Source organism: Chlorella variabilis, assembly GCF_000147415.1.
Source record: "Chlorella variabilis unplaced genomic scaffold CHLNCscaffold_11, whole genome shotgun sequence".
Taxonomy (NCBI): domain Eukaryota; kingdom Viridiplantae; phylum Chlorophyta; class Trebouxiophyceae; order Chlorellales; family Chlorellaceae; genus Chlorella; species Chlorella variabilis.
Window position 1 is genome coordinate 229,579 of NW_005435077.1, and position 26,356 is coordinate 255,934.

The following is a 26,356-nucleotide window of genomic DNA, read 5'->3' on the forward strand; positions in this document are numbered from 1 at the left end:
TGCTCTTCTCGTGGTGTGGGTGTGTTCTGGCGATTCGTGTGTGCTCCCATCAGGGTGCACGCATTGGGATGACTGTCCATCGACAACATCGGGCACAGCTCGCAGGGTTGGAGCTGTTCAGCGAACATGGGGGTTGGCTTACTTGCGCTTCTTGTCGCCCATGGCATCAAGCTGGTTCTGCAGGGGCCCCAGGATGTTGAAGAGCACCCAGCTGCACACGTGAACAGCAAACAGGAGACTGTTAGCAGAGTGCGGAATGACGCGCCAGGAGGGCACCTGCTCGTTCAGCCAGTGCCTGTTGTGGCCGGCCAAGCGCACGATATGCAACAGTAGTACTTCGGCAGAACAGGGCTCACCCAACGACGGGCAGCGCCAGGAAGGCGATGGTGCCGAAGCGGTTGTCGCCGGCCGCCAGGTCAGCCACCTGCTGCGCCGCCTCGGCGTTCTGCGCGGCCAGCAGGCTGGCGGCACCCAGGCCCAGGCCGGCCGCAACGCTGCGCTTCTTCTTGTCGCCCATGGCGTCCAGCTGGTTCTGCAGAGGGCCCAGGATGTTGAAGAGCACCCACCTGCATACAGACGCACCAGCACGGGTCTCGACACAACGACGGAACGAGGAGAAGCAAAGCAGGAAAGCGAGGCCACCTGGGACACATCCCTTGCTGATTTTGCTGAACATCCGTACAATGTTGCCAGGTTAGCCGTTTCTCACCCAACGACGGGCAGCGCCAGGAAGGCGATGGTGCCGAAGCGGTTGTCGCCAGCCGCCAGGTCAGCCACCTGCTGCGCCGCCTCGGCGTTCTGCGCGGCCAGCAGGCTGGCGGCACCCAGGCCCAGGCCGGCCGCAACGCTGCGCTTCTTGGTGTCCATAGCGTCCAGCTGGTTCTGCAGGGGGCCCAGGATGTTGAAGAGCACCCACCTGCACACGCCAAGGCAAGGCAGCATGGAAGGTGAGCGAGCGATAGACAGGACGGGGCCTGGATAGGAAGAGATCGGCATGCCAGTTGCACGCATGCTAGCCAGGCTGGAGGCACAATTTCGTTGCTCCCGCTGGACCCAAATGCACCAGCGAACAGTGGCCAGTTCTTGCTGATGATGGTGGCATTGGGCGTGCCAGTAGACTGCATCACACCGAGGTTTCTGGCTGCGCTGACAGCGGCGCATGGATTGCTCACCCGACCACGGGCACCAGCAGCAGGGAAATGGTGCCGAAGCGGTTGTCGCCAGCCGCCAGGTCAGCCACCTGCTGCGCCGCCTCGGCGTTCTGCGCGGCCAGCAGGCTGGCGGCACCCAGGCCCAGGCCGGCCGCAACGCTGCGCTTCTTGGTGTCCATAGCGTCCAGCTGGTTCTGCAGGGGGCCCAGGATGTTGAAGAGCACCCACTGCACGGCAGGAGGACCAAAACCAAAGCAAGGGTCAATTCTTCCTCTTCACTGCAAGACGAAGAGCCGAAGAAGCGTCCGGGCAGGGCTTTGCTTGCACGTTGGCGCTGCATGGGCGCTGGTGCGCCGCAGCAGCTTCCGCTGCTGCCAGCAGGGGCTCACCCCCAGGGCGGGCACAGCCAGGAAGGCGATGGTGCCGAAGCGGTTGTCGCCAGCCGCAATGTTGGCCACCTCCATTGCCGCCTCTGCGCTGCCGGCGGACAGCAGTGCCGCCGACAGGCCCGCCAGGGCGGTGCCCTTGATCACCGCATCCTGCAGTGTTGGCAGCGGGGAGCCCATGCGTGAGCCTGCACAGCCAGCGCAGGCCACTGGAGAAGCCCCAGGGGACCAGATCGGCCGGGTAGCTCCATCAGCGCTTGCGGCGCCCCCCGACAGCTCCAGTCCACACCTGCACGCTCTGCTTGCCCGCCGAAGCGCGGACCACGAGGCGCTGGGCGCGCTGCGCCCGGGTGGGAGCAGCGGCCTTCAGGGCGGGGCGCAGCGTGGAGGAGGCCAGGGTGCACGCCATCGTGGTGGTCTGAGCGACGACGGAATGCGATGGAGCTCAAACAGGCCAGACAAGCCGGCTCGCCTAGATTGAGGGTCCTCACCCACTGGGTCGAAACTGCGGAATTTCTACAAACACGTTGGAGCAACACCCTTTTGATTTTGATCAACTTCAATCGGCGTTTGGAATGCGCAAGGGCTGCAGAGGGTGCAAAACGGGTACATGAAACGGGTGCACCCTCCCAACCCACAAAATTGCAGCGGTCGCAGCGAAGGACCCTCGCACAGCCGATTTGCGATACAGGGAGATGGATTTGCCGGGAGGGGGGCAAGCAGGGGTGAGTCCCCAAATGCCACACCCGGGACGCCGCCACGCCCGAGCGCCGCCGTCGCACGACTGGGCTTGCCGTTGTTGGATGATTGACTCAAGTCTTGGTTTCATCGCAAGAACGACAAAAAGTGATTGCTTGATCTCTCGGGCATCAGCCGCTCCTGCCAATTCCGCTGGCGACTTCCAGCAGCGCCCAACACACCAGCAGCAAGCGCCAAACCACAGTGCAGCCAAGGCAGCGCTCCCAATAGGCAGGGCACCTGGCCCAGCAGCATGGCTGCAGCAAGGTTGGGCCGTCGCAGCAGCGTCGCCAGTGCCAGCTGCCAGCCCTGGGCCGCACCCACGAGCAGTAACGAGACAAATCTGCAAGGGTGAGTGATCGGCCCTCATGACGCTGCTGGATCGGCTGCACAGGCTCCACGCAGCTCCCCAGCCATACAACCAGGCTCCTTTGGGGCACCCCAGCACAACCTGCCAGGCTCCATCTTGCACGCGATCTGGACGCCCAGGCTTGAGGCAAACACGTGCAAGCGCTCCTGCATGTGTCACAAGGGACGCACAGATCACAGCAGGCGCAACATCAAAGCAGGCGCACATCAAAGCAGGCGCATGTCGAGAGGGCGCGGTTGGTGCCTCCCCACCTCCCAGCCCAGGTGGTCGAGAGGGCGGCATGGGCAGGATGAGGACAAGGGCGAGTCAACTTCGAGAGCTGGCCTTGAAAAGAGGATCGGTTGGCAGCAGCAGCAGTCGGCGGCTGGTCGCAGCGCATCTATCAGTTTCTTAGAAATCAAAGGCTTCAAATCAAAGGCTTGCAATTAAATCAACAGGCCAGGGCGCAGTCAGGAGAGGCGGCAATTCACAATGCACGGGTTGGTTCGAGCGCAGAGCCGTTCAGGCAAAGCCGTGAAGAGCTGGTGCGGGAGGACTGCACCCGCCAACAGCCGGCGCCAGCTGCATCAGGCGGATGCCTGCGCAGGGACGGCCGCGTCTGCCGCCACATCGCTGTAGTCGCAGTTCTTCGGCATGCTTTTCAGCAGCTGGGCAAAGTCGGTGGTTGGGGGCGCATCGCCGGGCTCCTTCGCTACCAGGTCCACCTGCGCCACAAATAACCAGGGGCCAGGCTGAGAGCGCTTGTCAGCGGGGTTGCCGTTGAGAGCAGCGGGTGTGTGACGAGCGCCGCATGCCACCCAGCGTCCAGGCCCTCGCAACCTCGCGCACCGAGCGGTTGTCTGCCTCTGGCAGCGCCAGGCACTGCACCACAAACTCGGCCACATCGGCACGCGGGATGCGGCGGTACTTGCTGCCGCCGTTGATCAGCCCGTCGTCCACGTCGATCACCAGCTCGCGCTTGCCGCCCTGACAGTGCAACAGGGGCACAGCAGAAGGTGGAGGCAGGGGGGCTAGCGGCAAGGCATGCACTGGCGACATCAGCATGGGCTGGACCCAGCGTGTGCGACTGCTGCCATACTGCGCACCTCCTCGTCAATGAGGCCGCCCGGGTGCACAATGGTGTAGGTCAGCCCGGAGTCAATGAGATACTTCTCCGCCTTGCGCTTCCACACCTGCGAGGCACGGGAGAGCGGGTGGAGGGTGGCTGGGGATGCTGGGGGGCTGCCCGTTACAGTCCCCGACCATCTCCCTGCATGCCAGGAGCAGGGAGGCGCACCAGGATGTTGCCGTCTCCGATTGTGTTGAGGAAGTTGTCCTTCTGGGTGCCGCCCATGCTGGAGATGACGACCACCTTGCGCACGCCTGCAGCCAGGAGGGAGGTGGGCGCAAGGCCGGGGTGTGTAGTTATCGCGCAGGTGTGGGCCGGTGCGAGGTGTGTGGGGAGTGGGAGCCTGGGCAACATGCAGCGCCCCCCCACAACCCACCTGCGGCCTTGGCGGCATCGATCTGCGCCTTCTGGCCCAGCCAGTCAATCTGCGGCCACAGGGGGACAGTGAACGACGGTGAGAAGCAGGCTGACGTGCGGCCAGGCCCATTACATCCCCCGCAGCTGCGCACATCAACCGCAGCTGCGCACATCAACCGCCAGGGCTGGCCCCACTGCTGGCTGGTGCGCACCAGCTGCGGGCAGGCAGGCTTGCCAATGCCAGGCGCCAGGTGCCCAGCATGGCTGACAACCCTGCCGCAACCAAGCCCAGCAGCAGCGGCGGGGGGCGGCAGCAGCCACACGGCGCCCCGCCGCGCACCTGCTCCGGCATCTGGTCCTCCTTGAAGCTGAACTGCGGCCGCACGCCCTGCTTGCCCGTGACCTTGGCCAGCAGCACGGGGATGAGCGACAGCGGCTTGATCTTGGGCACGGCGCTGGTGGCGATGACCTGTCGCAGGCGGGGCACAGGGTGGCACGGGCACGCGTGGGTGGTGCTGGGCTGAGCTGGGGCACGCCGGGCGGGCTTGCTGCCAAAAGCACAGCGGGCTGAGGCCAAGCATTGCTGCAGGCAGCGGCACACGCATATCCCAGACCAGCTCATCCCATTCCCGCCCCACCCCGCCCACCAGCGCATCCGCCCCCTCCACCGCGCGCTGCAGCGCCGCCTCGCCGCCCTCCCTCAGTATGTCGCCCATCACGATCTGCTCCTCGCTGGCGCCCCAGCCCTTGAGCTGCTCCGCGCTCTTGCCGTTGCGCACCACGCCGCGAGCCGCAAACTGGTCGGGACGCTCCAGCAGCTTCTTCATCACCAGCGCTCCTGTGCGGCCGCCCGCGCCCGTCACTGCCACCTGCAGTTGTAATCGGGGGATTAAACAGGGGCATTTCGAGCAGCAGGTCCTCCACCACAATCCCCACCCTCCGCGGAGGACGTGGCGGCGAGTTCACCGCCGCTGGTCCTGCTCCTGCTGGCGCACTGTTGTAGTGAGCAAGGCTGCTCGCCTGCATCGGCGCATCGCCTGCGCTGCACACGATGGCGGCTCTCTTGGACGAGAGAGGGCGAGCAGCAGGCTGGGCTGGCACGAGGGGCCTGGCCAGGAAACTCAGGGACGCGGGCATGGCTTGCAGGGCTGGCACAGCGACTGACAGACAGTCCTCAGCAGCGGTAGCCTACTGCCCAATGCGCCTCACGAGGGCATACGGTCGGCTGAGGTGGCGGCGCTGCCATCTGGCGGAGGCGGAGGAGGGCGGTCTCGACGCTGCCTGCTTCATCACCCGGCCGATACGCTCACACCAAGTTCCATCTCTGCTCAACCTTTATAGTGCGTTACAAACAAGCCCGTGCCATGTTGAGGGCTTGGACAGGTACAGCCTTCTGATGGCTGTACTATTCGCTCACGGCTGCATGGGAATGGGCCCTGCCGCTGCCACAACAGGTGCGCCCGACCCTGCTAAACTCAGCACTGTTTGCAGCCGCTGCGCAAAGCGCTGCTGCGCTGCCGCCGATTGTGCCTGCTTGTGCTGGCGCACCGCCGCCCAGTGCTGCTTGTGGTGTTGCAACAAAACCTCCACCGCTGGAGCTTTGCTGCCGCTGGTGCTGCCAGCCTCTGCACCTGCTTCCGCTCGGCCTGGCAGTGGCGGCTCCTGCGGTGCAAGCTGTTGCAGCGTGGCCGCTGCCTCTTCTGGGACCGCCGGCAGCGGTGGCAGCTTGGATGTGGGCAGTGGCTGCAGCAGGGGAGCAAGAGCCCTAGGCTGATGCGGGAGCCTGCAAGACTACATACCGAATGAGCGGCAGGCGCAAGCATGCACTATTCTGTTGTCTCAACAGCTTCAACTTATCCAGCCATGCAGCGTGCGCCTCAACCTACAGGCCGCTCCCTGAAATGCTCTTCAACCAACACCTCCCGAGTCCAGCAGACCGAAATCCCAGTCTCACCTCGGGGCAGCCGCCCAGGTCTGAGTCGTTCTGCACCCATTGCCGGCACTGCTTGTACAGCGAGGCGCCGGAGGGCGCCAGCCGCACGCGCCTGTCATGGATCGTAACCACCACACCCGCCTCAGGCGACGGCACCGCGGGCGCCGCCAGCCAGGCGGCTGGAATGGCGGCAGCCAGCGGCAGCGAGGTGGCGGTGGGGACCGCCGTGGCTTGCCCGCTGCATGGATGGCATGCATCAGGGGTGCAGCTCAGGGCAGTGATGCAACAATGTGGGGGCACCAAGGGGTGCCACAGCTTGCTATTAAACGAGCAGGCTCCACCGCACGTCGGCGCGTGTGGGCGGGAGGCGGGTGCAGCTGCCCAGCGCAACGTGCCTGCTCTTCATCGCATCCAGCACGCTGCTGCGGACATCTACTGCAGTGGGGGCTGGGGCAACGCCCGCTTGGCCCACTGGGGTGGCCACGATGAGGCTCGGTTCGGAAGCCAGCTCCATCACGAAACGACCTTGCTCTGCGCTGCGAGAATGCGAGAACCGGCTCAAAAAGATTCAAGAGCGTGACGCGCCTGAACTGCCCTGCTGGTAGGTGGGAGCAGCGCCCACACCTGTTCACCCTTCAATCTCCTGGCGATCCCCACTCCTCTAGCTGCCAAGACAGCGTGGCCCGCATGTCTACGCTGCAGTGCCGCCTGGCCACCCCTCCCCGTGTTGCTGCCCTCAGGTGCGCGCTTCTCCTCTCTCTGGAGTGAACCCTGTGCTGCGCCGAAGGTGTGGCTGCCAATTCCCCTGCCGTTCCCTGCCCGCAGGCGCCCTCCTGCCCGCCGTGCTGCCGCCACCACCCACCGACCCGTAGCAGGTGGGACTCCTCCCGTCCATTTGCAGTCAGCACGCCCATGCTACACGCTCACACGCCACTGCTTCTGGTGCAGCCATGACCACTCTGGCCAGCGGAATCAAGCTGGACAGCAGCCCCTCTGAGGCCGAGCTCAAGGTGCGCTCAGCGTGGATGCAGCTGCCTGGGCAGCAGGCAGCGGCATCCACGTGGAGGCTCGCCCCAGGCTGAGCCTGCTTTGTTCACCTCCTCGGCATGGCACCCGGCGCCGAAGTGCAGCGCATGGCAGGGCGGTGACCAGCGACATTGAAGTGGCTGGCCGCCCTGCCGGCGCCCCTCTCCCCGCAGTCCCTGGGCGTGACCAGCTGGCCGACCTGGGGCTGCGAGGCCTCCAACTTCCCCTGGTCCTACTCCAGCACGGAGACGGCGTATGTGCTGAAGGGGCGGGTCATCGTCACCCCCGATGGCGGCGAGCCGGTGGAGGTGAAGGCCGGTGACCTGGTGACCTTCCCGGTGAGCAGGCGCAGGCAAAGGCGCAGGAGCAGGCGCAGGAGCAGGAGCGCCTGGGGCTGTGCTGCTCAGCGCTGTGATGGCGCAAAGGTGTCATGCATGGGTGAGATGATGCTGGGGCCACACCCATGCACCCACTGCCGCTGCCGTTGAGTCTCCTGCTTGCGCACATGCCCCTCCCCTCTGTAACTGCAGGCGGGCATGAGCTGCACGTGGGACGTCAAGGTAGGTGGAGATGGATGCGCATTGAGTAGCAAGCGTGCATGTAGCACATGAAACGAACGAGTTGAGGTGCACGATCTGGTGTCACGTTTGCTTCCTGGCGTGCAGGAGGCAGTCCACAAGCACTACAAGTTTCATTGAGCTGGATGGTGCTGCAGCTAGCTCCCCAGGCGTACCTGCCTCAGGAGCTGGCATGGATGGCCTGAAGTCATCGCCTCTCAGCACTGCCACTTGATTTGATTTATTCTCTTTCTGTCTGAAATCGCCGCCTTCCATCCCCATTTCATGGACGCGTAGCTTGATGCTATGTGCAGGTATTAACCTGCACATCTGTGCATGTGGTTCAGGCCGCTCGCCAAACAGGATGATCGCCAGGGAATGATCCCCCATGACCTGCTGAGTGACTAACTAGTCACTGCTCGATCACTTGGCTCAGCAATGAGAAGTCAGGCAGAATGCGCGGCGTGTGTGCTGTGGCTGATGTGGCACTCAACTTGCGCTTCCTCATCGATCCAGCACAGGCTTTACCACCATTCCATTGACCTGTTCGCATTCCTCAGCAGCCTGCTTGGCTTACAAGCCATCCAGCTGCCTGGCAATGCCCGTGACGCCAATTGGGCCATTTGCGTGCTTGGGAAACGAGCTGAGGTCATTGAGAGGTCACATTGCAGCAACATCAAGCTTGCCGCTGAGGCAGCCGCTGGCCAACATTCGTGGTGCTGCAGCTCGGCGGCGGCGGCACCACCATGAGCGGCGGCAGCTTTTTCAACAACACTGGCAGCAGCACCAGGCATCTGCGGTCTGTAGAGCTTCCAGTGGCAACAGCCAGGCATCTAGCAGCGCAGGTGGAGGTGCAGAGGAGGTGGACGTGGTGGTGATTGGCAGCGGCATCGGCGGCCTCAGCTGTGCGGGCCTGCTGGCGAAGTACGGACTAAAGGTGGTGGTGTGTGAGTCCCACGATGTGCCCGGCGGTGCAGCCCACACCTGGACTGTGCGCGCTCCTGGGGGCGAGGGACTGTACCACTTTGAGTCCGGACCTTCACTGTACTCAGGTGGGCTGCGCCAGCGGCAGGCACGCAGCTCAAATGCACCCTCTGGAGGTGACACGCACTGATCCCTGCTCCTGCTCCGCCGTCTTCCTCATGCGCTGCAGACATGGCGGGGCGGGGGCGGGGCGCCAACCCGCTGGCGCACGTGCTGCAGGCACTGGATGAGCCGCTGGACTTGTTGCCTTACAGGACCTGGAATGTGGTGCTGCCTGAGGGAAGCTTCCTCACAGAGGTGGGAGCCAGCCAGTTCTGCGACGTGCTGGAGCAGGTCCGCGGCCCCGAGGCGGTGCAGGAGTGGCGGCGCCTGCAGGTGGGTGGGCCGCGGCGTGTGGACCCGGCGCAGACAGCATGGCCGCTCGCGTGCATCGTGAGAATCAGCGCTGCGCTGCTGCACAGGCAGGCTGCTGCTTGGCGATGGGCGCTGGCGCTGGGCCCGCAGGAATTCATCCGGCCGCTGGCAGTTGCAGCCACCATGCTGCCGCCGGTGGCCTTCCGGCAAGATGCCGGCGCCGCCTTCACCGCCATCGCCCGCTACCTGCCTCACCTCCTGTCCAACGGCGGCGCCGCGCTCAAGCTCTCAGGGCCCTTTTCAAAGGTGCGCTGATCAGCGGCAGCGGCCTGCGGGCCTGCTGGGGACCATGCGCCTGCTCGGCGGCTGCAGCAGGTTGGCTGGGTGCCACACCTGGCAACCGCCTTTTGCTGCGCCCAGCAAAGTTTGGCGGTCCAGGGAGCGACCTCAGGAGGTGCATGCAGGTCCTGGACGAGGCGGGCGTGCGGGACCCCTTCATCAAGAACTGGCTGGACCTTCTGTGCTTCCTGCTGTCGGGCCTCCCGGCGGATGGAACAATCGCAGCCGCGGTCGCCTTTATGTTTGACCAGTGGTGCGTGGCCGCAGATTGCCACCCAGCACAGGGGCCTGCCACAGCCTCTTGACTGGCATATGCATGGATGCATGCACGCTGTGCCTTCTGGCATCGGTTCACAGAGGCGCCGCCGGGCAGCCATCGTCCCAGCCCTCACCTTGCCTGCTGCTGCCGGCCTGCCTGTGAGCAGGTACCGCCCAGACTGCTACCTTGAGTTTCCCCGCGGCGGCAGTCAGGCAATGGTGGATGCGCTGGTGCGAGGCGTGGAGAAGCATGGCGGCCGCCTGCTGCTGCGATCGCACGTGGAGCAGATTCTTGTTGAGGGCGGCAAGGCCACAGGTGGGCCAGGCCGGCGGTAGCGGAGCAGCATAGCTACCCATGTCATGCTGCTGCCTCATGGATCAGTCGTTGATCCTGGCATAACTTGGGTTCAAGCTCCCGCCTGGCCCTGCAGGCGTGCGGCTGCGTGGCGGGCGCACCATCCACGCCAAGCGCGCTGTGGTCAGTAATGCCAGCTCACCCGACACGCTGCGCCTGCTGGCCCCCGAGGCCGTACCCGCAAGCTGGCGGCAGGGCGTGCAGGACACGCCCCTCAATCCTTCATTTATGCATCTGCACCTTGGCTTTGATGCGACAGGCAAGTTGAGGAGGGTGGCTTGCTTGGCTGGTGGTCTGCTGCCGGTAGCGCCACATCCTGCCTGGAGAAGTTTTGGGTACTGCACGAGCCTTGCTGTGTGCATACCAGCACCATGTTGTGCGCCTCAGCTGCTTGGGAGGAGATCACTGCCCGCATGCCCTGCCTTCCCCTGTACATTGTGCAGGACTGGAGGGGCTGGAACTGCACCATATCGTGGTCAACTCCTGGGATGCGCCAGGCGGCGTGACGGCGGAGCAAAACGTGGTGCTGGTGTCCATTGCATCGGGTGAGGCCATGCTGCAGCATCCGTGGCTCTGGGGTGATCACCGAGACAGGCACCAGCACCTGTGCTGCTGCAGTGCGCAGTGGGCAGCAGCAGCGGCCCCCGCTTGCCATGCCCGTGGGTCGGCAGGCCACGCCGTCTTTTCCACCCACTCCTTGCAGTGATCGACCCCTCGCTGGCGCCTGCGGGGAAGCACACCCTGCACGCCTACCTGCCCGCCACCGAGCCGTACGAGCTGTGGGAGGGCCTGGACCGGCGCAGCCGACAGTACCAGCAGCTGAAGGAGGAGCGCAGCAGGGTTCTGTGGGATGGTGCGCTGGGCTTCTCATTACAGAATTGGCCGGCATTGGTGTTGTTTCATCAGAGGGTAGCACGGTGCACCAAAAGTCCAGCAGCCATGCCCCCCTGCCCTTCACGCCTCCCCACCTACAGCTGTGCGGAAACCGATCCCTGACATTGATTCGCGAGTGGAGGTGAGCCTGGTCGGCACCCCGCTCACGCACGAGCGCTTCCTGCGCCGCTCTAGGGGAACCTATGGCCCAGGTGATGAGATGCCTGGCGGGGCTGCAGTGAGTGGCATGATGCTGGCATGAGGGGGATCTGGTCTAGACAAGGGCTCTCGTGCGTCGCTCCTGCGACTGCACCGACTGAAATGCCGGCCTGCTGCTGCCTGTCCCTGCGTAGGCATCCGCGCCGGCGAGGGGCTGTTCCCTTGGCCCGCGTCCCCCGTTCCCGGGCTGTATTGCTGCGGCGATTTCGCCTTCCCGGGTAGGTGGGCGGTGCCCAGCCAGAGGCGCAGGACTTCTGCGCTGCTGGCACCAACAGTGTGTCTGCTTGCCTCCCCACGACCTGCAGGCATCGGCCTGCCCGCGGTGGCAGCCAGCGGGGCCATCACCGCCAACAGCCTGGTCTCTGTGGGCCAGCACACGGCGCTGCTGCAGGAGCTGGGCATCTGATGGCTCTAGGCGTGCGACCTGCAGGCCCAGATCGGCTGAACGCTAGCTCACATACAGTGTAACGTTATGGGAATCAAGGAAGCCGAGATAGCGGCGCTGACAGCTGACACCTGGGTCAGGCTGAGGAAGGGGGCTATGCAGGTAGCTAGTAGAGACCAGAAATCGCTACGGGTGGCCAACAAAATGCACAGCGGGCAGTGCCAGACGGGCTGGTGGGCGTCCATGAGCCACAGAGGCCCTGGCAATGGCGCATCGAAGGGAAAGAAACAGTAGGGAAGAAGATAATAAGTCAAGAGTCATACGACCGAGAGGGGAGGAGATATTTAGAAACAAAGAATCCTGAAATGTGGGCGACTCAGGCATGGCAAGTCAGGTGCTGAGCTCCCACTCCTCTTCCACAACCAGCTCTTCTCCATCACGGCGTGCCTGCAACTGCGCTGACCTGCCAGTGGGCCGCTGCATCCACACCAACACGGTGAGGCGCCGCAGGCGCATCCGCGGTAGCTCGCCAAGTGGCCGGCCAGCTCCCCAGCCGCCGCCAGCACCGCGGCGGCCCCGCAGCAGTACTTTGGCTGAGCTGCTCACGGGATAGCCATTGTACCCTGCCTGGTCGCCCAGGAAGGCTCCATGGCTCGTCACCTGTGCCTGCGCCTTGTTTTGTAGCAGCTGCTCCTCCTGCTCGCCCGCCAGCTGCATTGCCAGCGCGTGGCTGTGCAGCAGGTGCAGCAGCACCACTGCCAGCGCCAGGATGGCCGTCAGCGCCAGCAGGTGCTTGGCCGTCGCCCGGCCGCGGCTGGTGGTGCCGGCGGTGGTGCCGGCCAGCGGGCTCACAGCGCCCAAGCCCTCCGCATCCTCCCCGCTGCTGGACAGCAGGTGGTGCAGCAGCTCGGGCTCCTGCCGCTCCGAATGCTGCCAGGCGTTGCGCCGCCAGCTGCAGTGGACAGGCGGCGGAGTGGGGGCGCAGCTGGCGGCAAGCGGAGCGGACAAGGACAGAAAGGTGGCGGCAGCAGGGCAGCAGCAGGCCCAGGCCCCGCACGGCTGCTGCCAGCGCACCTCAGCAGCGCCGCCTGCTCCTTCTGCAGCAGCGGATTGGGCGTGTACTCGCCGCCCGCCGCGCTCTGCTGCGGCACTCTCGGCATCACTGCTGCATAAACTTGCTGCTGCTGCTGCTGCTGCTGCGACGGCGGCGCCACCCTGGGCTCCATAGACAGCACCACCGCCTCTGCTGAGGGCAGGGTGGGGTAGGGCAAATGCACGTCGCCGGCGACAGGCGCTGGCGGCGTCGACGCCGCGGCACCGGGCTCAGCTTGCAGCATCAGCTGGTGCAACAGATCGCTGCCGCTGCTGCGCGTGGCGGTGCTGCTGCCGCTGCCGCTGCCGCTGCTGCCAGCCAGCAACACGTTCATAGAGGTAGGGCGGGGCAGGAGGCAGTAGCTGCTGCTGCGGCTGCCGGCGTTCAGTGCGTCGCCGCCACTGCCGCCACCCGCCGCCCCGCACTCCTCCACAGAGCAGTCGCTGCAGAGGCTGATGCCGCTGATGCTGCTGCGCATGCTGGCGGCGCCGCCCGTCAGCTCTAGCTGCTGCTGCAGCCAGATGCCCTGGCCGTGCGGGCCATCGCCCGAGACCGTGGCACCGCCAAACCCGCCCCATGCGCCGCCAGGGCCGCCCAGCGGCTGCGCACTGAGCGGGGTGATCAGCATCGGGGCAGCAGCGTGTGCCGGGGGCATTTCCAGCACGGGGATTTCCGCCAGCAGCGGAGCCGCTGGTGGAGGCGGCGGCGCCTCTTGCGGGGGCGCCGGGGCGGCAGGCCGCCGGCCCAGGCGCAGGAAGCGTGACAGCCGGGGCTGCCGGGCGCTCCTGGGCAATTCAGCGGTCGCCTCGGCTGCCTCGGAAGGCCTCCTCACGAAACAGAACTGCAGGAGGCAAAGAGCTGAAATTGGCAGCGCGTTATCACGACCCCAACCCGACAGCGCGCAGGGATTTCGGAGCGCTGCCAGGGACTCCCGGGGCGAGAGGCACCTCTTCGAGAGTCTCCAGCTCGTCTCCATGGCTCTGCTGCGCCATGTCGCTGAGGGGCGGGCAAACGGACGGGAGTCCGTTTGCAGGCTGCTTCCTGCTGACAAGACGGGCTTCAACAGTCACTCGGCCTTTGAAGCCCGAGCCAAATAAAACCCCAGCACAGCGGAGCTCAGAATGCGTGGCTTATCGCTTGCCTCATTGTGGAAATGCGTGCAGTGGCCATTCACCGACTGTCTGCAAGCAATGCTACACCCCTGCCGCACTGCCAGCATACCGCTATCCCCACCCGCCACCCGCCGTGCGGCAGCCGATCAGGTCGGGCTGTTCAGGGTGGCGTAGTTTACATGATTACAACTATGTGGAAGGGCCACAGTTCTTGGCGGCATCAGTTGATGTGGACAGCTTGGCCGAAGGAAGTTTCAAAGCTGATTTGATGACAGGGCTGACGAGAGCAAGCACAAAGCGCTCGCCCTCGCACAGAAAAATAGCTCAATGCGGGTTGCATTGCCACACACACACGGACGCTCATCAGACACAAACTCAAAACTAGATGCACTCTGCTGAAGAGAAAGGCAATAAAAGATACGGATGCAAGGAACACATGCCGCTATTTGCTCTCAAATTTGCAACGCAGTTGAATCCACTTCAAAATCGATAGAGTGCCGCATGGCTACCCAGATTAGTGCTCTGAAGGTATGGAGAATATGGGGGCCCGCCATCCTGGCGCTGCTGTTGGCTGCATGCTGCACTTACTGTAAACTCCTTACCGTCGCAACGGGCTACTATGAGGACGCAAGCAGCGCGGTAGACCTGACTGTAGCCTGGCTGAGCTGCACTTATAGCCCGAATCAGAGGGAGGTGGGCAGGCTCCTGGACTGGCTGGCTCACACCGCGCCCTGCGCCAGCTGTGCCTCAGCCACTTTCAGGAAGCCAGCTATGTTAGCACCTGCAGGGCGCCACAGCCAGGACGGTGAATAAGTGCTGGCGTCGGTGAGGGCACTGAAGCTGTCCCGCTTGTGCAGGCCTGACCGCCATGCCACCTACCTGCTGCCAGGCTGACATCATACTCCTTGGCGGCCGCCTTGGCGGTCTGGTAGATACTCCTCATGATGCCACGCAGCTTGGCATCCACCTGTACCACCGGCAGCCACTCGTGGAGTGCAGGGTCGGGCTGCGGGCGACGCACATGCCTGGCTCAGCAGCAGCACGATGCGGGCGATCGGCAAGCACCCTGCTCTGCCCAGCGCCGCGCCACCCACCCACCTCCTCGCGGCTCCACTGCAGGCCGATGCGGTCCTGGCTCATCTCCAGCCCCGACACCGCCACACCGCCTGCATTCACCGCCTTGCCCGGCCCGTACATGATGCCGCGGTCCTGGAAGACCTTGGTGGCGGCGGGGGTGCATGGCATGTTGGCGCCTGTTTGGAACGCGCACGGGCGGCAGGGGGCCAGTAGGGGGTCAGAGCCCAGCGGTAGCAGGCAGGCTGGAGGGCGGGTGGCTGAAGGCAGCAGCGGATGGCTGGCGCCAGGCCGGCAGGCCGGCAGGCATTGTTCGACTGCCTGGGCTTGCCTGCCACCCCGCCCGTGCTTCCGCGCGGTCCTCACCTTCAAACACATACTTGCAGCCGTGCTCTGCCAGCGCGACGGCATCGTCCCGGTCCAGTTCATGCTGTGTCGCGCACGGGAAAGCCATGTCGACCGGTATGGCCAGCTGCCACACGCGGCGCCCCTTGTCGCCCACATACTGCGCAGTGGGCGAGGTGTACTCCTCCAGCCGCCCGCTGCGCCGCCCCTTGATCTCCATTATCTGCGGCGGGAGGAGGGGCAGGGCTGGCAGCGGGACAACTGCGAAGTAGCACCGGTCGGATGCAGGGGTGCCCACAGCAAGTGCATGCAGCAAGTGACGGCATGTGCGGCACCGCAAGCGCGGCTCCACAAGCGGCGGCAGGGGCGGCGTGCCTGCTGGACCTGGTCGCGGGTAAGACCCTCCTCCTGATAGACGTAGCCGCGGCTGTCGCTCATGGCCAGAACCACCGCTCCCTCCTCCAGGAGCTTCATGGCGCAGTGCTGGGCCACGTTGCTGCACGGGGCAAGGGGGCGTGAGGCTCCGCAGTCAGGCCTGTGGATGGCAGCCACTTCCTTTGCCTGCCACAGTCCTGTCTGCTGCACTCGTTCCTTGGTGCCTCACCCGCTGCCAGACACGATGCAGCGCTTGCCCTTCAGGCTGTCCCCCACATCCGCCAGCAGCTCGCCGGCAAAGTAGACGGCGCCGAAGCCGGTCGCCTCGGGGCGCATCAGGCTGCCGCCCCACTCCAGCCTGCAGTGGGCAGGGAGGCAGGGAGGCAGGTGGGCTGCCCCGGGGAGGCTGCGGCCCACACAGGTTGACAGCCCACAAGGCGATGGCGGGAAGCCGCTGGGCCAGGCGTAGGAGTATGCAGCCGCGTGGGTGCGCACCCCTTGCCCGTCAGCGTGCCGGTGTGACAGCGCGTTAGGCGCTTGTACTGGCCAAAAAGGTAGCCAATCTCCTTGGCGCCCACCCCAATGTCGCCAGCCGGCACATCGGTGTAGTGGCCTGTGTTGCAGGGCGAAAACGGGGTGGTGGTGGTGGATGTGTGCGCAACTCAACTATACGGCTCTGCTGGGCAGCCAGCCAATTTGGCGCGCCACCCACCAATGTGGTGGTACAGCTCAGACATGAAGCTTTGGCAGAACTTCATTATTTCTGCATCGCTGCGCCCCTTGGGCTCAAAGTCGGACCCGCCCTATTTTTGGCACAGCAAGGCAGGCAGTCGCATTGGACGCACTTCAGCTTTTACTTCAGCTGTGTTCTTGCGAAGCGTGAAGCACCGCCCTGCGGCTGCGGCTTGCCTTGCCACCGCCCATGGGCAGCGTCGTCAAAGCGTTCTTGAAGCACTGCTCAAAGCTGCGGGGACGGGAGTGGAATGGTCCTGGCTTGGTGAGCGCCAGCTGGTGCAGCCCATTGCACACCTGCCCCCAAGTGGTGCTGAGGAGTGGTGCTCGCCCACCTCCCCCTCTCCACCCAGCTGCCGCTCACCCCAGGAACTTGATGATGCTCAGGTTCACCCCATCCCTGAAGCGGAGGCCGCCCTTGTAGGGGCCGATGGCGGAGCTGAACTGCACGCGGAAGCCCCTGTTGACCTGCAGCTGGCCCCGGTCGTCCAGCCATGGCACCTGCATGGCAGCGCCCAACGGTCAGCCCAGCGGATGCAATAGCCAACTGGAGAACAGCCCCCCACCATTGCCAAGTCCGCCTGCCCTTTGGCTCACCCGGAAGATGATCTGCAACAGGACGGAGGAGTGCAGTTAGGCAGCTGGTTGAACAGCTTGACCTCAGGAGTGTAGGCAGGGAAGCGTAGCAGGCAGGCAGACAGGCATGACGATCCGTTTTGTGCCACATGCAACAGCCATGCTGCTCGCTTGCCTGTCGCTCGGGCTCGCACAGCGCGGCAAAGATGGGGAGCAGCTCTGGGCGCTTGGTAAAAACGGGCTGCAGGGAGAGCGCCACCTCGTGGACGGCAGACATGAACTCCCGCTCCGCGCCATCACGCTCCAACACCTGCTGCAGCACACCGCGCAGGCCCTCGTGTGTGATGCCCTCCAGGTATTCAGAGTCGCCGCCCAGTGGAGGCAGGCGCTCCGGCATGAAGCTGATGCCGTTTGCTCCGCCATGTCTCTGCAGCAGGCGTGGAGGGAAGAGAGGAGGTGGGCCACAGGTGGGCGCTCCTGGAGTGTCACCAGGAGGAGGGGATGGCAGGGAGCGGGGCCCAAGGCGGGAGACGGTGCAAGGAGGCACGAAGCGGTCGGCGGCCCGGCGGCCTCCCAGCCAGCCTGACGTGCACGGCCGGCGCTGGCAGCCTGTTGCTCAATCAACGAGTGGCGCTGGAGCTCGGGGCTGCACGGCTGTGGAAATGGGCCTGTGCCCGAGCCGTGTTCCGCAGTGTCGGGGAGCTCACCTGGACCACCGTGACCGTCATGGTGCTAGTTTACAGTGTCGCAATTTGTTGAAAGAAGTTTCGAAAGGAATGAAGAATAGTTTCGGAGGTCACGCGGCATGAGGTCACAACGAGATGGGCGCAGCGGGCACAGCACCGCCGGCAGACACAAGTGCCTGCTCATATATTGCCTTTGGTCTTCCCCTGCTTTGACCAAGGCATCGTTGCAGTAACCCTTCAATTCACCAGTACTACATCAAAAGTAAATATTTTGCACTCTCTCAGCCAAAACTTTGCAGCGGGGCGCGACAGGCAGGGCGGACAACGTAGTCTGACGCGGCCATCACGCCTGGAAGCTCTCCAGCATCGTCCGCAGCTTGCTCTCCGCAGCGCCCCACTGCTTGTCGTTCGCAGTCACAATGAACAGATACGCCAGGCCCTCCTGCAGTTGGAAAAGAACGGCAGCAGTACTCCCAAGAGCAGAATACCTCTCCAACGGCAGGCGCAGGAAACCAATGTCGTTGCATGCACTGCCATGCTGCTTGCCTTGGCAGTGAAAGCCGCCAGGTTGTGACCGCCAAGCTTGCTGTAAGGCGTATACAACTGCAGTGGGCACAGGCGGCACGCAAAGCCATCATATCGGGGAACGAGGGGAGGGAGACGCTGCTAGGTAGCCCCTGCCCCGCCTCCACCACACCGCGCGCGTGCGCGCACTCTCTCTCTCTCTCTCTGAGCCCACCTCGTACACATAGTAGGTGAGGCCGTCTGCCCCCTTCTTGGGCACCGCGCTCACAATGTCCTCCTCATCAGGCACAAACGAGCCGGTGATGAAGTTGCCGATGCGCGGGATCAGCTGCAGGCGTGCAGGCAAGCCGGAGGGCTGGGGCAGTCTTTCACTAGGAGGCAGATAGGCGGCAGGTCCAGCGTACAAAACGAGAGGCTGCAATGATGTGGACGCTCACCCCAGCCCACCCTATCATCCAGCCTGATATCAGACTGGAGCGGCCACACGCTACCCCACCTGCTCCGGCGCGCCCAGGTCGGCCGTTGTGGCGCTGCGCTTGGCCCCCAGCTTCTGCAGCTCCGTCACAACCAGCTGGGGCAGGATGGGAGGGGAGCGCAGAGCGGCAGCGCAGGCCGGGGAATGAGGGCACAGAGGAACAGAGAGGGCACCTGACAGGCCTTGCCCGGCCCCACTTCAAACACCCCTCCTCCCCACCTGCGCGGTGCCCTCCTTGCCATCCTCAAACTTGAACTCATACCAGGGCTCCTCGCAGCGCGGCATGCAGAAGTTGCCGGTCAGCGGGTTGAGCAGCGGCGCCTCTGACCAGCTCTCCGGCTGCATGTGGCAGGCATCGATAGGTGTAGGCATGCACTGGTGGTGGCACAGCGCTCCAGTTGCTGGGCAACCGGTGACAAGCAGGTTGACAGCTGCCCCCTGCATTCCGCAGCCAAACCCTCTCCTCTCTGTCAGCGGGCCATCACACTACCCCCCAGCCACCCACCACTGCAAACTGGTAGTAAGCCGGCTCAGGCTTGATCACCCCCGCCCGGATGGCGGGCGTCTTCTTGCTGGGGATAGAACAAAAGCAGGTGTGTGTGTGTGAGCAGGTGGGCAATGTCCGTTTGAGGAGGAGCGACAGCCACTAGCAGCGACAAATGGGGCATAGCGGCGTCAACCGCACTGGGTGAGGCGCCAGCGGGGCCACCAGCCAGGGCCACACCTGTCGGGCGAGTAGAGGCAGAATCCGGGCAGCCCGTCGGCCGCCGGCAGGTATGTGCCCACTGCCACGACTGGGGTGGCGGCGCTGGCCAGCTGCAGCGGGGCGTGAGGCAGGCGCCGAATCAGCAGACAAGAGGCCGCAGCCGCAATGTCGTGCACTGCATGATGGAAGCAACAGGCAGGCTGCCAGCCGCTGTCGCCGGCGGTGCCCCACCTGCGGCGCTGCCGCGCTTAGCGACGCTCCCGCCAGCACAGTGGCCATCCCCAGCAGCGCCCCCCTCCGGCTGGCATCCGGCCCCTCCAGCGATTGTGGCTCGCTGGAGGGCCGCATTTGGGCACAGCAACAGCCCAGTGCCCTGCGGGAACCCCGCTTCAGCGGGTGCGCCAGAGGGGCACCACCGCAGGGAGCTGTCAGGGCCTGCATCGTGATGGGGTATATCGGAATGGAACGATTGCGCTGGAGGAACACATCAAGCGCAGAGGGAGCACAGCAGGCCCCAGCAGCAGGGCCTTTGGGTTTTATTTCGGCTCCTCGAGTAGAAAAACATATTCATCATCGTCCGATCTGCTGCTCAGCGATCCAGCGGCGCCATTCCTTCAGGTGGAGGCTTCACAGCGTTTCGGGAGGACGTAACACGCAGTAATGGCGGCCAGGTCTGTCAATTCTGGGATGTGGAGGTGCAAAATAGCAGCGGAGGATTGCTGACAGCCCGCAGCCGCCGCCGCTGACGCTCGCTCGCTGGCGCTGCCCGCTGCCGCCGAGTGCCGGACCCAGCCTCTGCATTTTTCACCTGTGCAGGCACATTGTCGTCGGCGCCATTGTGGGGATGGGGGTGGGGGGCGCGGCCAGTTACTTTTACCTACGCACGCAGCAACAACAGGCGTTGCGCACGGCCGGCGAGGGCGGCGTGGCCGGCTTGGCGCAGCACCCCGCCTTCAAGCACGGTGAAGGGGAGGGGAGGGCAGCTGGTCTCACGGCAGAGCACAGAAGTGGCGAAGGATCGTTGACGCGCCTGGGCCCTGGGCGCCTTGCATTTGTTAGCGAATCATTCGTGCTCGGTTGTTGTGCCCTCCACCTGGCCGCCATCCTTGTGCATCCGCGTCCCGCAGGCATGCCCGTGGGCGACCGCCTGCGTGTGTTCACCCACTACGCCGCCTCCTTTGACACGCGGCTGCGCAACCCGCGCTGGGTGCTGGAGCACTTGTCAGCCGACACACTGGCTGGGCGGGAGGGCAACCGCAAGCACAGCGACTTTGTGGAGGATGCAGGTGGGGGCAGGGTGCGGTGGGTGTATGTATGTATGGGCGGCTCCGAGGTGCGTGGCTGGCAGAGCAGGAGGCAGGGCAGGGAGCTGGAGCGGCGTGCATCCGGGCACATGCCCTGCACCTCCCCTCAGTCGCATGCCTCGCCCGGCGTGCAGCGCGGGTGCTGTGTTGCTTAGTTGTCGCTGCCGCTGCTGCCGCTGCTGCGTGCAGGCATTGAGCGGCGGTTCCGCTCCAAGCTGGACGACTTCCGGGGGTCTGGGTACGACCGCGGCCACCTGGCGCCCGCCGCCAACCACAAGTCGAGCCAGGCCGCCATGGACGACACCTTCAGCCTCACCAACATGAGCCCCCAGGTCTGGCGCGGTGCGCGCCCGTGAAAGCTTTGCAGGTTGGCTGGCACCTTTGCGCCAAGGGCTGCGCCCTGCCTCGGCTGCCTGCCAACCTGGGCGCCCTGGCCCCCGCAGGTGGGCCCCGGCTTCAACCGCGACTACTGGGCGCGCTTTGAAAGGTTTGTGCAGGACCTGGCCAAGCGGTGCGACGATGTGTGGGTGATCACGGGGCCGCTGTACCTGCCGCAGCGCGCGCCGCAGGGCGTGCCCGGCTATGTCATGCAGCACCGCATGATTGGTGAGTGGGGCTGGGGGCTGGGCCTTGCAGGAAAACTGAGCAAGGTGCTGCTGGCGGGCCCTCCCGCCTGCCCACTTGCCCAGCTGATGCGCCTGGCTGCCGGCGCCGCGCCCTGCAGGCACCCCTCCGCAGCTCATGGCGGTACCCACCCACTACTTCAAGGTGGTGCTGGGGGAGTTTGGTGGTGGGCGGCGAGGCGCAGTGGGGGCATTTGTCATGCCCAACGCCGCCATAGAGCCAGACGTCCCGCTGGCGTCGTTTGCGGTGCCTGTTTCGGCGCTAGAGGAGGTGGCAGGTGGGTGATGGGCACGGGGACGCAAGCTGCATGCGGCTCCAGGGGGCTGCAGATGGGAGCGCCGGTGTGTGACGGGAGGGTCGCACTCAATTTGCGACCTCCGCCATCCCTCGCTGCTGCGGTGTGCCCCAGGCCTCCGGTTCTTCCCTGGCTACCTGTCTGACCCGCGGCGTGAGGCCATCGACGAGACGGCGGCGGCGGTGCAGAGCCTAGGCCACGCGCAACTGCTGCTGCTCAAGCCGGGACACCAGCTGCAGCTGCTGCCGGCTCCAGATGGCTCGGTGCCTGCGGCGCAGCCGGCAGCGGCACTAGGCGGCGGCCCGCTGGCGGTACCGCCCACCGACCAGCGGCGCAGCTTGGGGGCGGTGCACTTGTGCGAGCACACTGAGTGCCGGCTGCCGGCGGAGAGGTTTTGGGAGAGCGGCGGCGGCCGTGGCAACAACGGCGGCGGCAAGAGGGCCTTGCGGCGGACGGTCTCTGCCCCGCCTTGAGCCAGGCACTGGCAGGAAGGCAGTAGACAGCTCATGATTGATGTTCTCTGTTGGAGTGTGGCATTCCTTGGGGCATGAATTGCCAGCTGGTGGCCACTGGCCAGGGAGGAAACGGTTCGGGGCGTGCTGCGCCAGCTCACAGCGTGGCGGCAGCTGGGAGGTGGTTGGGGCCCAAACCACGCGCCGCGGCTGTTGCGACCCTCCCCGGCAAGCATGTGGGCCGTGTTGGCGCTGTTCCTGGCCGTTCTGGCCAGGCCTGCCGCGGCCACCTCGTTTGAGACAGCCACGGTCGATGGCGTTTTCAACATTACGTCGGAGTGGGAGGGCGGCTTTTGCGGCTCGCTTATGTGAGCAAGCCGCCATGAAACGCCATGAGCAGCTGTCGGCGGTTGCATCATGGGGGCTGCCCCAACAGCTTTTGTAACGCGGCTGCCACCCTACTACGAAGTTGCGGGCGCGGCTGACGCCAGCTGACAGCGGTGTTTGCGCCGTGCAGGACGCGCAACCCGGGCGGCAACCCCAGCAGCAGCTGGGCTGGCCTGTTCACCTTCTCCGGCGGCGTGCTCACGACGGGCCCCAACGGGAATGGCGTGTCTGAGCAGCTGGGCCCCACCCAGTGGACCTTCCTCCCCAACGACCCCGCCCAGGCATGTGTTGTGCAGCAGGGCAGCGCCGCCTCACAGCAAGCCTATGCAGCCAAGTTGCGGCCACCGCGACGTAGCACGCTTGTGCCCGCCTGCCACCCCCGCGGCAACTCTGCTGCCGCCTGCACCCCACCCTCATTCTGGTGGCATTCCAGCTGCCGTGCCTATCTCACTTCAGGGCATGCCTCTGGTACCTCCTCCAAGAACCCCATCAGGCTTGGTTCTGGGCACTCTGCTGTGTGGCCCGCCTTCAAGAGTCTCCCGCATTTTCCTTTGCCTCCCACGCCCACCCGCCTGCAGATGGCCATCTTCCCGCAGTCCACTGTGATGGTGACCTTCTGCTGCGACACCATGGACCCCACCCAGGTCAAGGCTACCTTCCGTGTGTGAGTGCCACCGTTGGTAGCAGCAGCATGAGCTCTTGCAAGCATTCAATCCGGCACACTTGCGTGACTGCAATGCAATCATGTGCCCGCCGCACTCCCTGCTGCCTGATGGATGCAATCGTGTCTTCCCATTCCCCTGCAGCATTTATTCGTACGACTTCCGCGGGTGAGGCAAGGGGAGGGCAGCGTGAAACTTGGATGGGCGGGCAGGGCCAGAGGGAAGAGGTTGATAAATGCCCGTTTGCCACGCACTCACCAGGCCCACTTTTGTCTTTTCAACCCTTGCAGTGTGGGATACAGCCCGCCGCCGCCATCCCCGCCCTCGCCGCCGCCGCCTTCGCCCGCCCCGCCGCCGCCAAGCCCCTCCCCACCACCACCAAAGCCCTCCCCGCCGCCACCCAGCCCCTCCCCGCCCTCGCCGCTGATGCCGCCCCCCAAGCCCTCATCGCCGCCCGCGGCACTCACAGTGGCGCCAGCCCCCGCTCCCGCAGCCGAGGAGGCTGTGCCAGCAGCTGCAGCCCCGGCTCCCAGCAGTTTTGTTGTCCAGGAGGACAGCGTAGCAACTGAGCAGGTGGCCATGACCAGCACAACCCAGGAGCAGCCTGCGGCAACGGTGGAGGCCGACCCTGGCGCCCCGACAAACGGCGCTGGTGCCACCCGGGTGCGTAAGGGAATGCTGCTGTGCGGTGATGGCATGATCGGCATGACCTAGGGCAGACTGGCAGCTGGCAGCATGCATGCCAGCTGCTGCTGGTGAAGGGCACAACATGGATGTGCTTGCTTCATGCAAAGGTCTCATAGGTGCAGTCTGTAATGACCTGACAGCAATGCTCCCTGCTTGCCTTGCCTTGCCGTCGCGCTGCTGCAGGTGGTGGGTCTCCTGGCTGCAGTTGTGCTTCTGGCTGCTGCGATGGTGTAAGCAGATGCTGGCTGATGGCTCACTGTCCCAGCGTTTACTTGAATGAGTAGGGTGTTTTCGCACCTGCCGCTACCTGGCAGGCGGGTCTGCCGTTGCCTAGCACTCGCGGCATGCTGCCGCACACTGCCTGACTACCCAGCACTTGCCAGCTACAGTTACTACTCTGGGATTATGCCTTGCAAGGCGCAGCGATTGTGCCACAGAGCAAATCGAGCTTTTCGGACATGTAAATAGAGAGCATGGGCGACAGGCGGGAGGTGGCGACAGCGGGCAGTCCCATCCGGATCCACCCCATTCCCAGTTCACGTTGATCTACTGAGCTGCGCTCGATTACTTTGTACTGGTTTGCCAGGCCTCCACTGCTGCCAGTGCCCTGGCTGGGGAAGCGGCCGACGATGAGCTGCTTTGTCGAGTCTACACAGCACCGCAACTGGACATTCACAGCTGATCAGCTTGTAAGTTGCTCACTGCAGCCCTGAGGGCTGTTGGGGAGCCACATGTCGCTTTCCCTGATCGGGCCTGCCCCTCTTTGCTGCTTCCTGCAGAGGCGGCTGCGCGAGGAGAACAGGCAGCGGAGCTTGGAGGCGCTGAACCAGGTTTGCCGCGCATGGGGCTGCAGAGAACTGGCGCAGTTTGTCGCCGTCGCCGCCCACGGCTTACACTGCCGATGTTGCCTGTCCTGCAGGCGCAAGCGCGCAGCGCGCCAGCTGCTTCCCTGAACACTCTAGATTCAAATGCGGCATCAGGTGGGTGGCCGCTGGTGGCTGGCACCTGCTACAGCCTGCCTGCCTACCACCTGCCAGCCCACCCCATCTTGCCGTGCACTCCGCTGCCCCCACACAACTGCGAGCACCCACTGGCGCTGGCTGCAGGCGGCGGCGGCGGCAGCACGTCGGCTGCCTGCGGCGCGGAGCCGCTGAGCGTGGAGGAGGAGGGGGAGCTGCTGAAGTACTACAGCTCCCGCCTGCAGCACATCTGCCGCGAGCTGCGCCTGCCGCGCCGCGTGCCGGGCGCCGCGGTCGCCTACCTCAAGCGCATCTACCTGGCGCACAGCTGCCTGGAGCAGGACCCGCAGCAGCTGCTGCTCACCTGCCTGTACCTGGCCTGCAAGGCGAGTGGGCGCGCAGCAGGCGGCAGGCAGCAGGCAGGGCCAGGGCTCGACATGGGCTGACAGCTGGCAACATGGCTTGCCACGGCACAGCCCAGCCAGCCTTCAGCTGTGGTCTTTGGGCAGCCAGGGACCTGCTCCCGGACAACTCGGCTGGCAGTTGTGCGCCCTCCTGGCTCGTGCTGGCTGTGCAGATAGAGGAGCATTACATCTCGGCTGCTGAGCTGGGCCGCCTGACGGGCGCCCCCGCCGAGGTCATCCTGCGGACAGAGCTGACCGCGCTGCAGGTGCGGTAACGCCATGTCCCCTGCTAATCGCATGTGCATATTGTGCATGCGGCTTGGCTGCCCTCGTCCGTTGCTGTCACGTATGCCTCCGCTGAGCCGGCGCTGTGCAGGCGTTGAAGTTTGATCTGATCACCTACTCTCCCTACAAGGCGATAGAGGGATTCATAGAGGACATCAAGGATGCGGCGGCGGCAGCAGCAGAAGGCGGCGGCGATGGTGACGCGGTGGCGGCGGCGGCGGGGCTGGATGCAGGCATGGCGGGCCTGTCAGAGGAGCAGGTGTCCAAGGCCAAGCAGGCGGCGATGAGTGCGGCAGATGCGCTGATGATGAGCGATGCGCCACTGCTGCACACGCCCGGGCGCCTGGCGCTGGCGGCGCTGCGCAGTGGGTTCAGCAAGGTGCGAGGCGCGGTCGGTGCAGGCAGGCTGGGTGGCAAGCTGTTGTGCAGGGCTTCCATGATCAAGTCGCTGCCGCCAGCCACGTGCTACCTGCCCCCATCCCAGCCCCGCTTCCCGCTGGTCCTCTGCTGCAGCTGGGCATCAAGCTGCAGCGCTATGTGCAGCGGGTAGCGCAGCGCAGCAGCGGCGGCGGAGAAGGTGGCGACGCCCCTCAGCAGCAGCTGCAGCAGCTGCAGGCGGCGCTAGCAGAGCTGGACCAGCTTGGGGCCCAGGGCGCCAAGGCGGTGGATCAGGCTCGCGTGGTGGCGCTGAACCAGCGGCTCAAGTCCTGCCGCATGCTGCTGATGGAGGGGTCTGGGCAGGCGGGAGCCAAAGCCAAGGCCAAGGCCGGCAAGCAGGCGCACAAGGCAGCCAAGGTGGCAGAGCAGCGCGGTGCAGCAGGGGCGACGCTCGACGTACAGGCCATGCCTGCCTCCGACGGCGGCGGAGAGCAGCCGGCCGCCAAGCGGTGGAAGCAGGCCGACTGATGGGGTCCCAAGCCGTTACAATGTCTGCCATCATTTGTTGTGTCAAGAAGCCTGTGCTTCAAGCTAAGATGAGGGGAGGGACGCGAGATGGGCGGCGCCGCTGCCCAGTTGGCGGCCTTGGCTGGCGGGCATCACATCGGCGCACTCCAGCTCCATCGCTTGCACTGGTGTGCTCCCGTGGGTCGCTCGACACTATTTCTGTTGACACGTCGAGCCGCACGCAGGGAGGTGGTGATGGCAGTGGCGTGAGTCTGTAGCAAAGGCATAGCTGTGGGCGACACGAGACGGAGGATGGATCC

At 65.0% G+C, this 26,356-nt stretch overlaps 7 protein-coding genes across 7 annotated transcripts; 3 read left to right on the plus strand and 4 right to left on the minus strand.

Moving 5' to 3' along the window:
• Positions 1 to 138: 138 nt before the first annotated feature.
• On the minus strand, positions 139 to 1,946 carry CHLNCDRAFT_134219 (hypothetical protein; the record flags this gene model as incomplete). Its single annotated transcript, XM_005847327.1, has 6 exons — positions 139 to 211; positions 357 to 566; positions 710 to 916; positions 1,173 to 1,378; positions 1,541 to 1,690; positions 1,827 to 1,946. The coding sequence occupies 6 exons, from the start codon at positions 1,944 to 1,946 to the stop codon at positions 139 to 141; spliced, it is 966 nt and encodes a 321-aa protein (XP_005847389.1).
• A 1,265-nt stretch (positions 1,947 to 3,211) lies between these two features.
• Positions 3,212 to 6,557, minus strand: CHLNCDRAFT_134220 (hypothetical protein; the record flags this gene model as incomplete). The annotated part of the gene is made up of 10 exons (XM_005847328.1): positions 3,212 to 3,349; positions 3,474 to 3,611; positions 3,731 to 3,817; positions 3,922 to 4,007; positions 4,130 to 4,178; positions 4,451 to 4,579; positions 4,758 to 4,979; positions 5,695 to 5,853; positions 6,065 to 6,281; positions 6,385 to 6,557. The coding sequence occupies 10 exons, from the start codon at positions 6,555 to 6,557 to the stop codon at positions 3,212 to 3,214; spliced, it is 1,398 nt and encodes a 465-aa protein (XP_005847390.1).
• Positions 6,558 to 6,993: 436 nt separating this feature from the next.
• Positions 6,994 to 7,767, plus strand: CHLNCDRAFT_134221 (hypothetical protein; the record flags this gene model as incomplete). Its single annotated transcript, XM_005847180.1, has 4 exons — positions 6,994 to 7,053; positions 7,243 to 7,407; positions 7,600 to 7,629; positions 7,735 to 7,767. The coding sequence occupies 4 exons, from the start codon at positions 6,994 to 6,996 to the stop codon at positions 7,765 to 7,767; spliced, it is 288 nt and encodes a 95-aa protein (XP_005847242.1).
• Positions 7,768 to 8,224: 457 nt separating this feature from the next.
• CHLNCDRAFT_35537 (hypothetical protein) lies at positions 8,225 to 11,414 on the plus strand (the record flags this gene model as incomplete). The annotated part of the gene is made up of 11 exons (XM_005847181.1): positions 8,225 to 8,678; positions 8,780 to 8,985; positions 9,115 to 9,270; positions 9,429 to 9,556; positions 9,729 to 9,877; positions 9,993 to 10,189; positions 10,368 to 10,461; positions 10,620 to 10,807; positions 10,932 to 11,001; positions 11,143 to 11,226; positions 11,314 to 11,414. 11 exons carry the CDS (start codon positions 8,225 to 8,227, stop codon positions 11,412 to 11,414), a joined length of 1,827 nt encoding a protein of 608 aa, XP_005847243.1.
• A 2,903-nt stretch (positions 11,415 to 14,317) lies between these two features.
• CHLNCDRAFT_52469 (hypothetical protein) lies at positions 14,318 to 17,428 on the minus strand (the record flags this gene model as incomplete). Its single annotated transcript, XM_005847329.1, has 13 exons — positions 14,318 to 14,379; positions 14,478 to 14,604; positions 14,697 to 14,851; positions 15,039 to 15,240; positions 15,402 to 15,513; positions 15,622 to 15,750; positions 15,888 to 16,005; positions 16,105 to 16,195; positions 16,281 to 16,356; positions 16,489 to 16,625; positions 16,722 to 16,733; positions 16,960 to 17,127; positions 17,408 to 17,428. 13 exons carry the CDS (start codon positions 17,426 to 17,428, stop codon positions 14,318 to 14,320), a joined length of 1,410 nt encoding a protein of 469 aa, XP_005847391.1.
• Positions 17,429 to 17,729: 301 nt separating this feature from the next.
• Positions 17,730 to 19,440, minus strand: CHLNCDRAFT_134225 (hypothetical protein; the record flags this gene model as incomplete). Its single annotated transcript, XM_005847330.1, has 7 exons — positions 17,730 to 17,828; positions 18,126 to 18,239; positions 18,408 to 18,482; positions 18,606 to 18,725; positions 18,892 to 18,958; positions 19,111 to 19,202; positions 19,324 to 19,440. The coding sequence occupies 7 exons, from the start codon at positions 19,438 to 19,440 to the stop codon at positions 17,730 to 17,732; spliced, it is 684 nt and encodes a 227-aa protein (XP_005847392.1).
• Positions 19,441 to 22,001: 2,561 nt separating this feature from the next.
• CHLNCDRAFT_134227 (hypothetical protein) lies at positions 22,002 to 26,057 on the plus strand (the record flags this gene model as incomplete). Its single annotated transcript, XM_005847182.1, has 11 exons — positions 22,002 to 22,135; positions 22,285 to 22,444; positions 22,733 to 22,818; positions 22,961 to 22,984; positions 23,221 to 23,479; positions 24,283 to 24,333; positions 24,423 to 24,483; positions 24,610 to 24,852; positions 25,044 to 25,132; positions 25,243 to 25,530; positions 25,665 to 26,057. The coding sequence occupies 11 exons, from the start codon at positions 22,002 to 22,004 to the stop codon at positions 26,055 to 26,057; spliced, it is 1,788 nt and encodes a 595-aa protein (XP_005847244.1).
• Between the last annotated feature and the right edge of the window lie 299 nt (positions 26,058 to 26,356).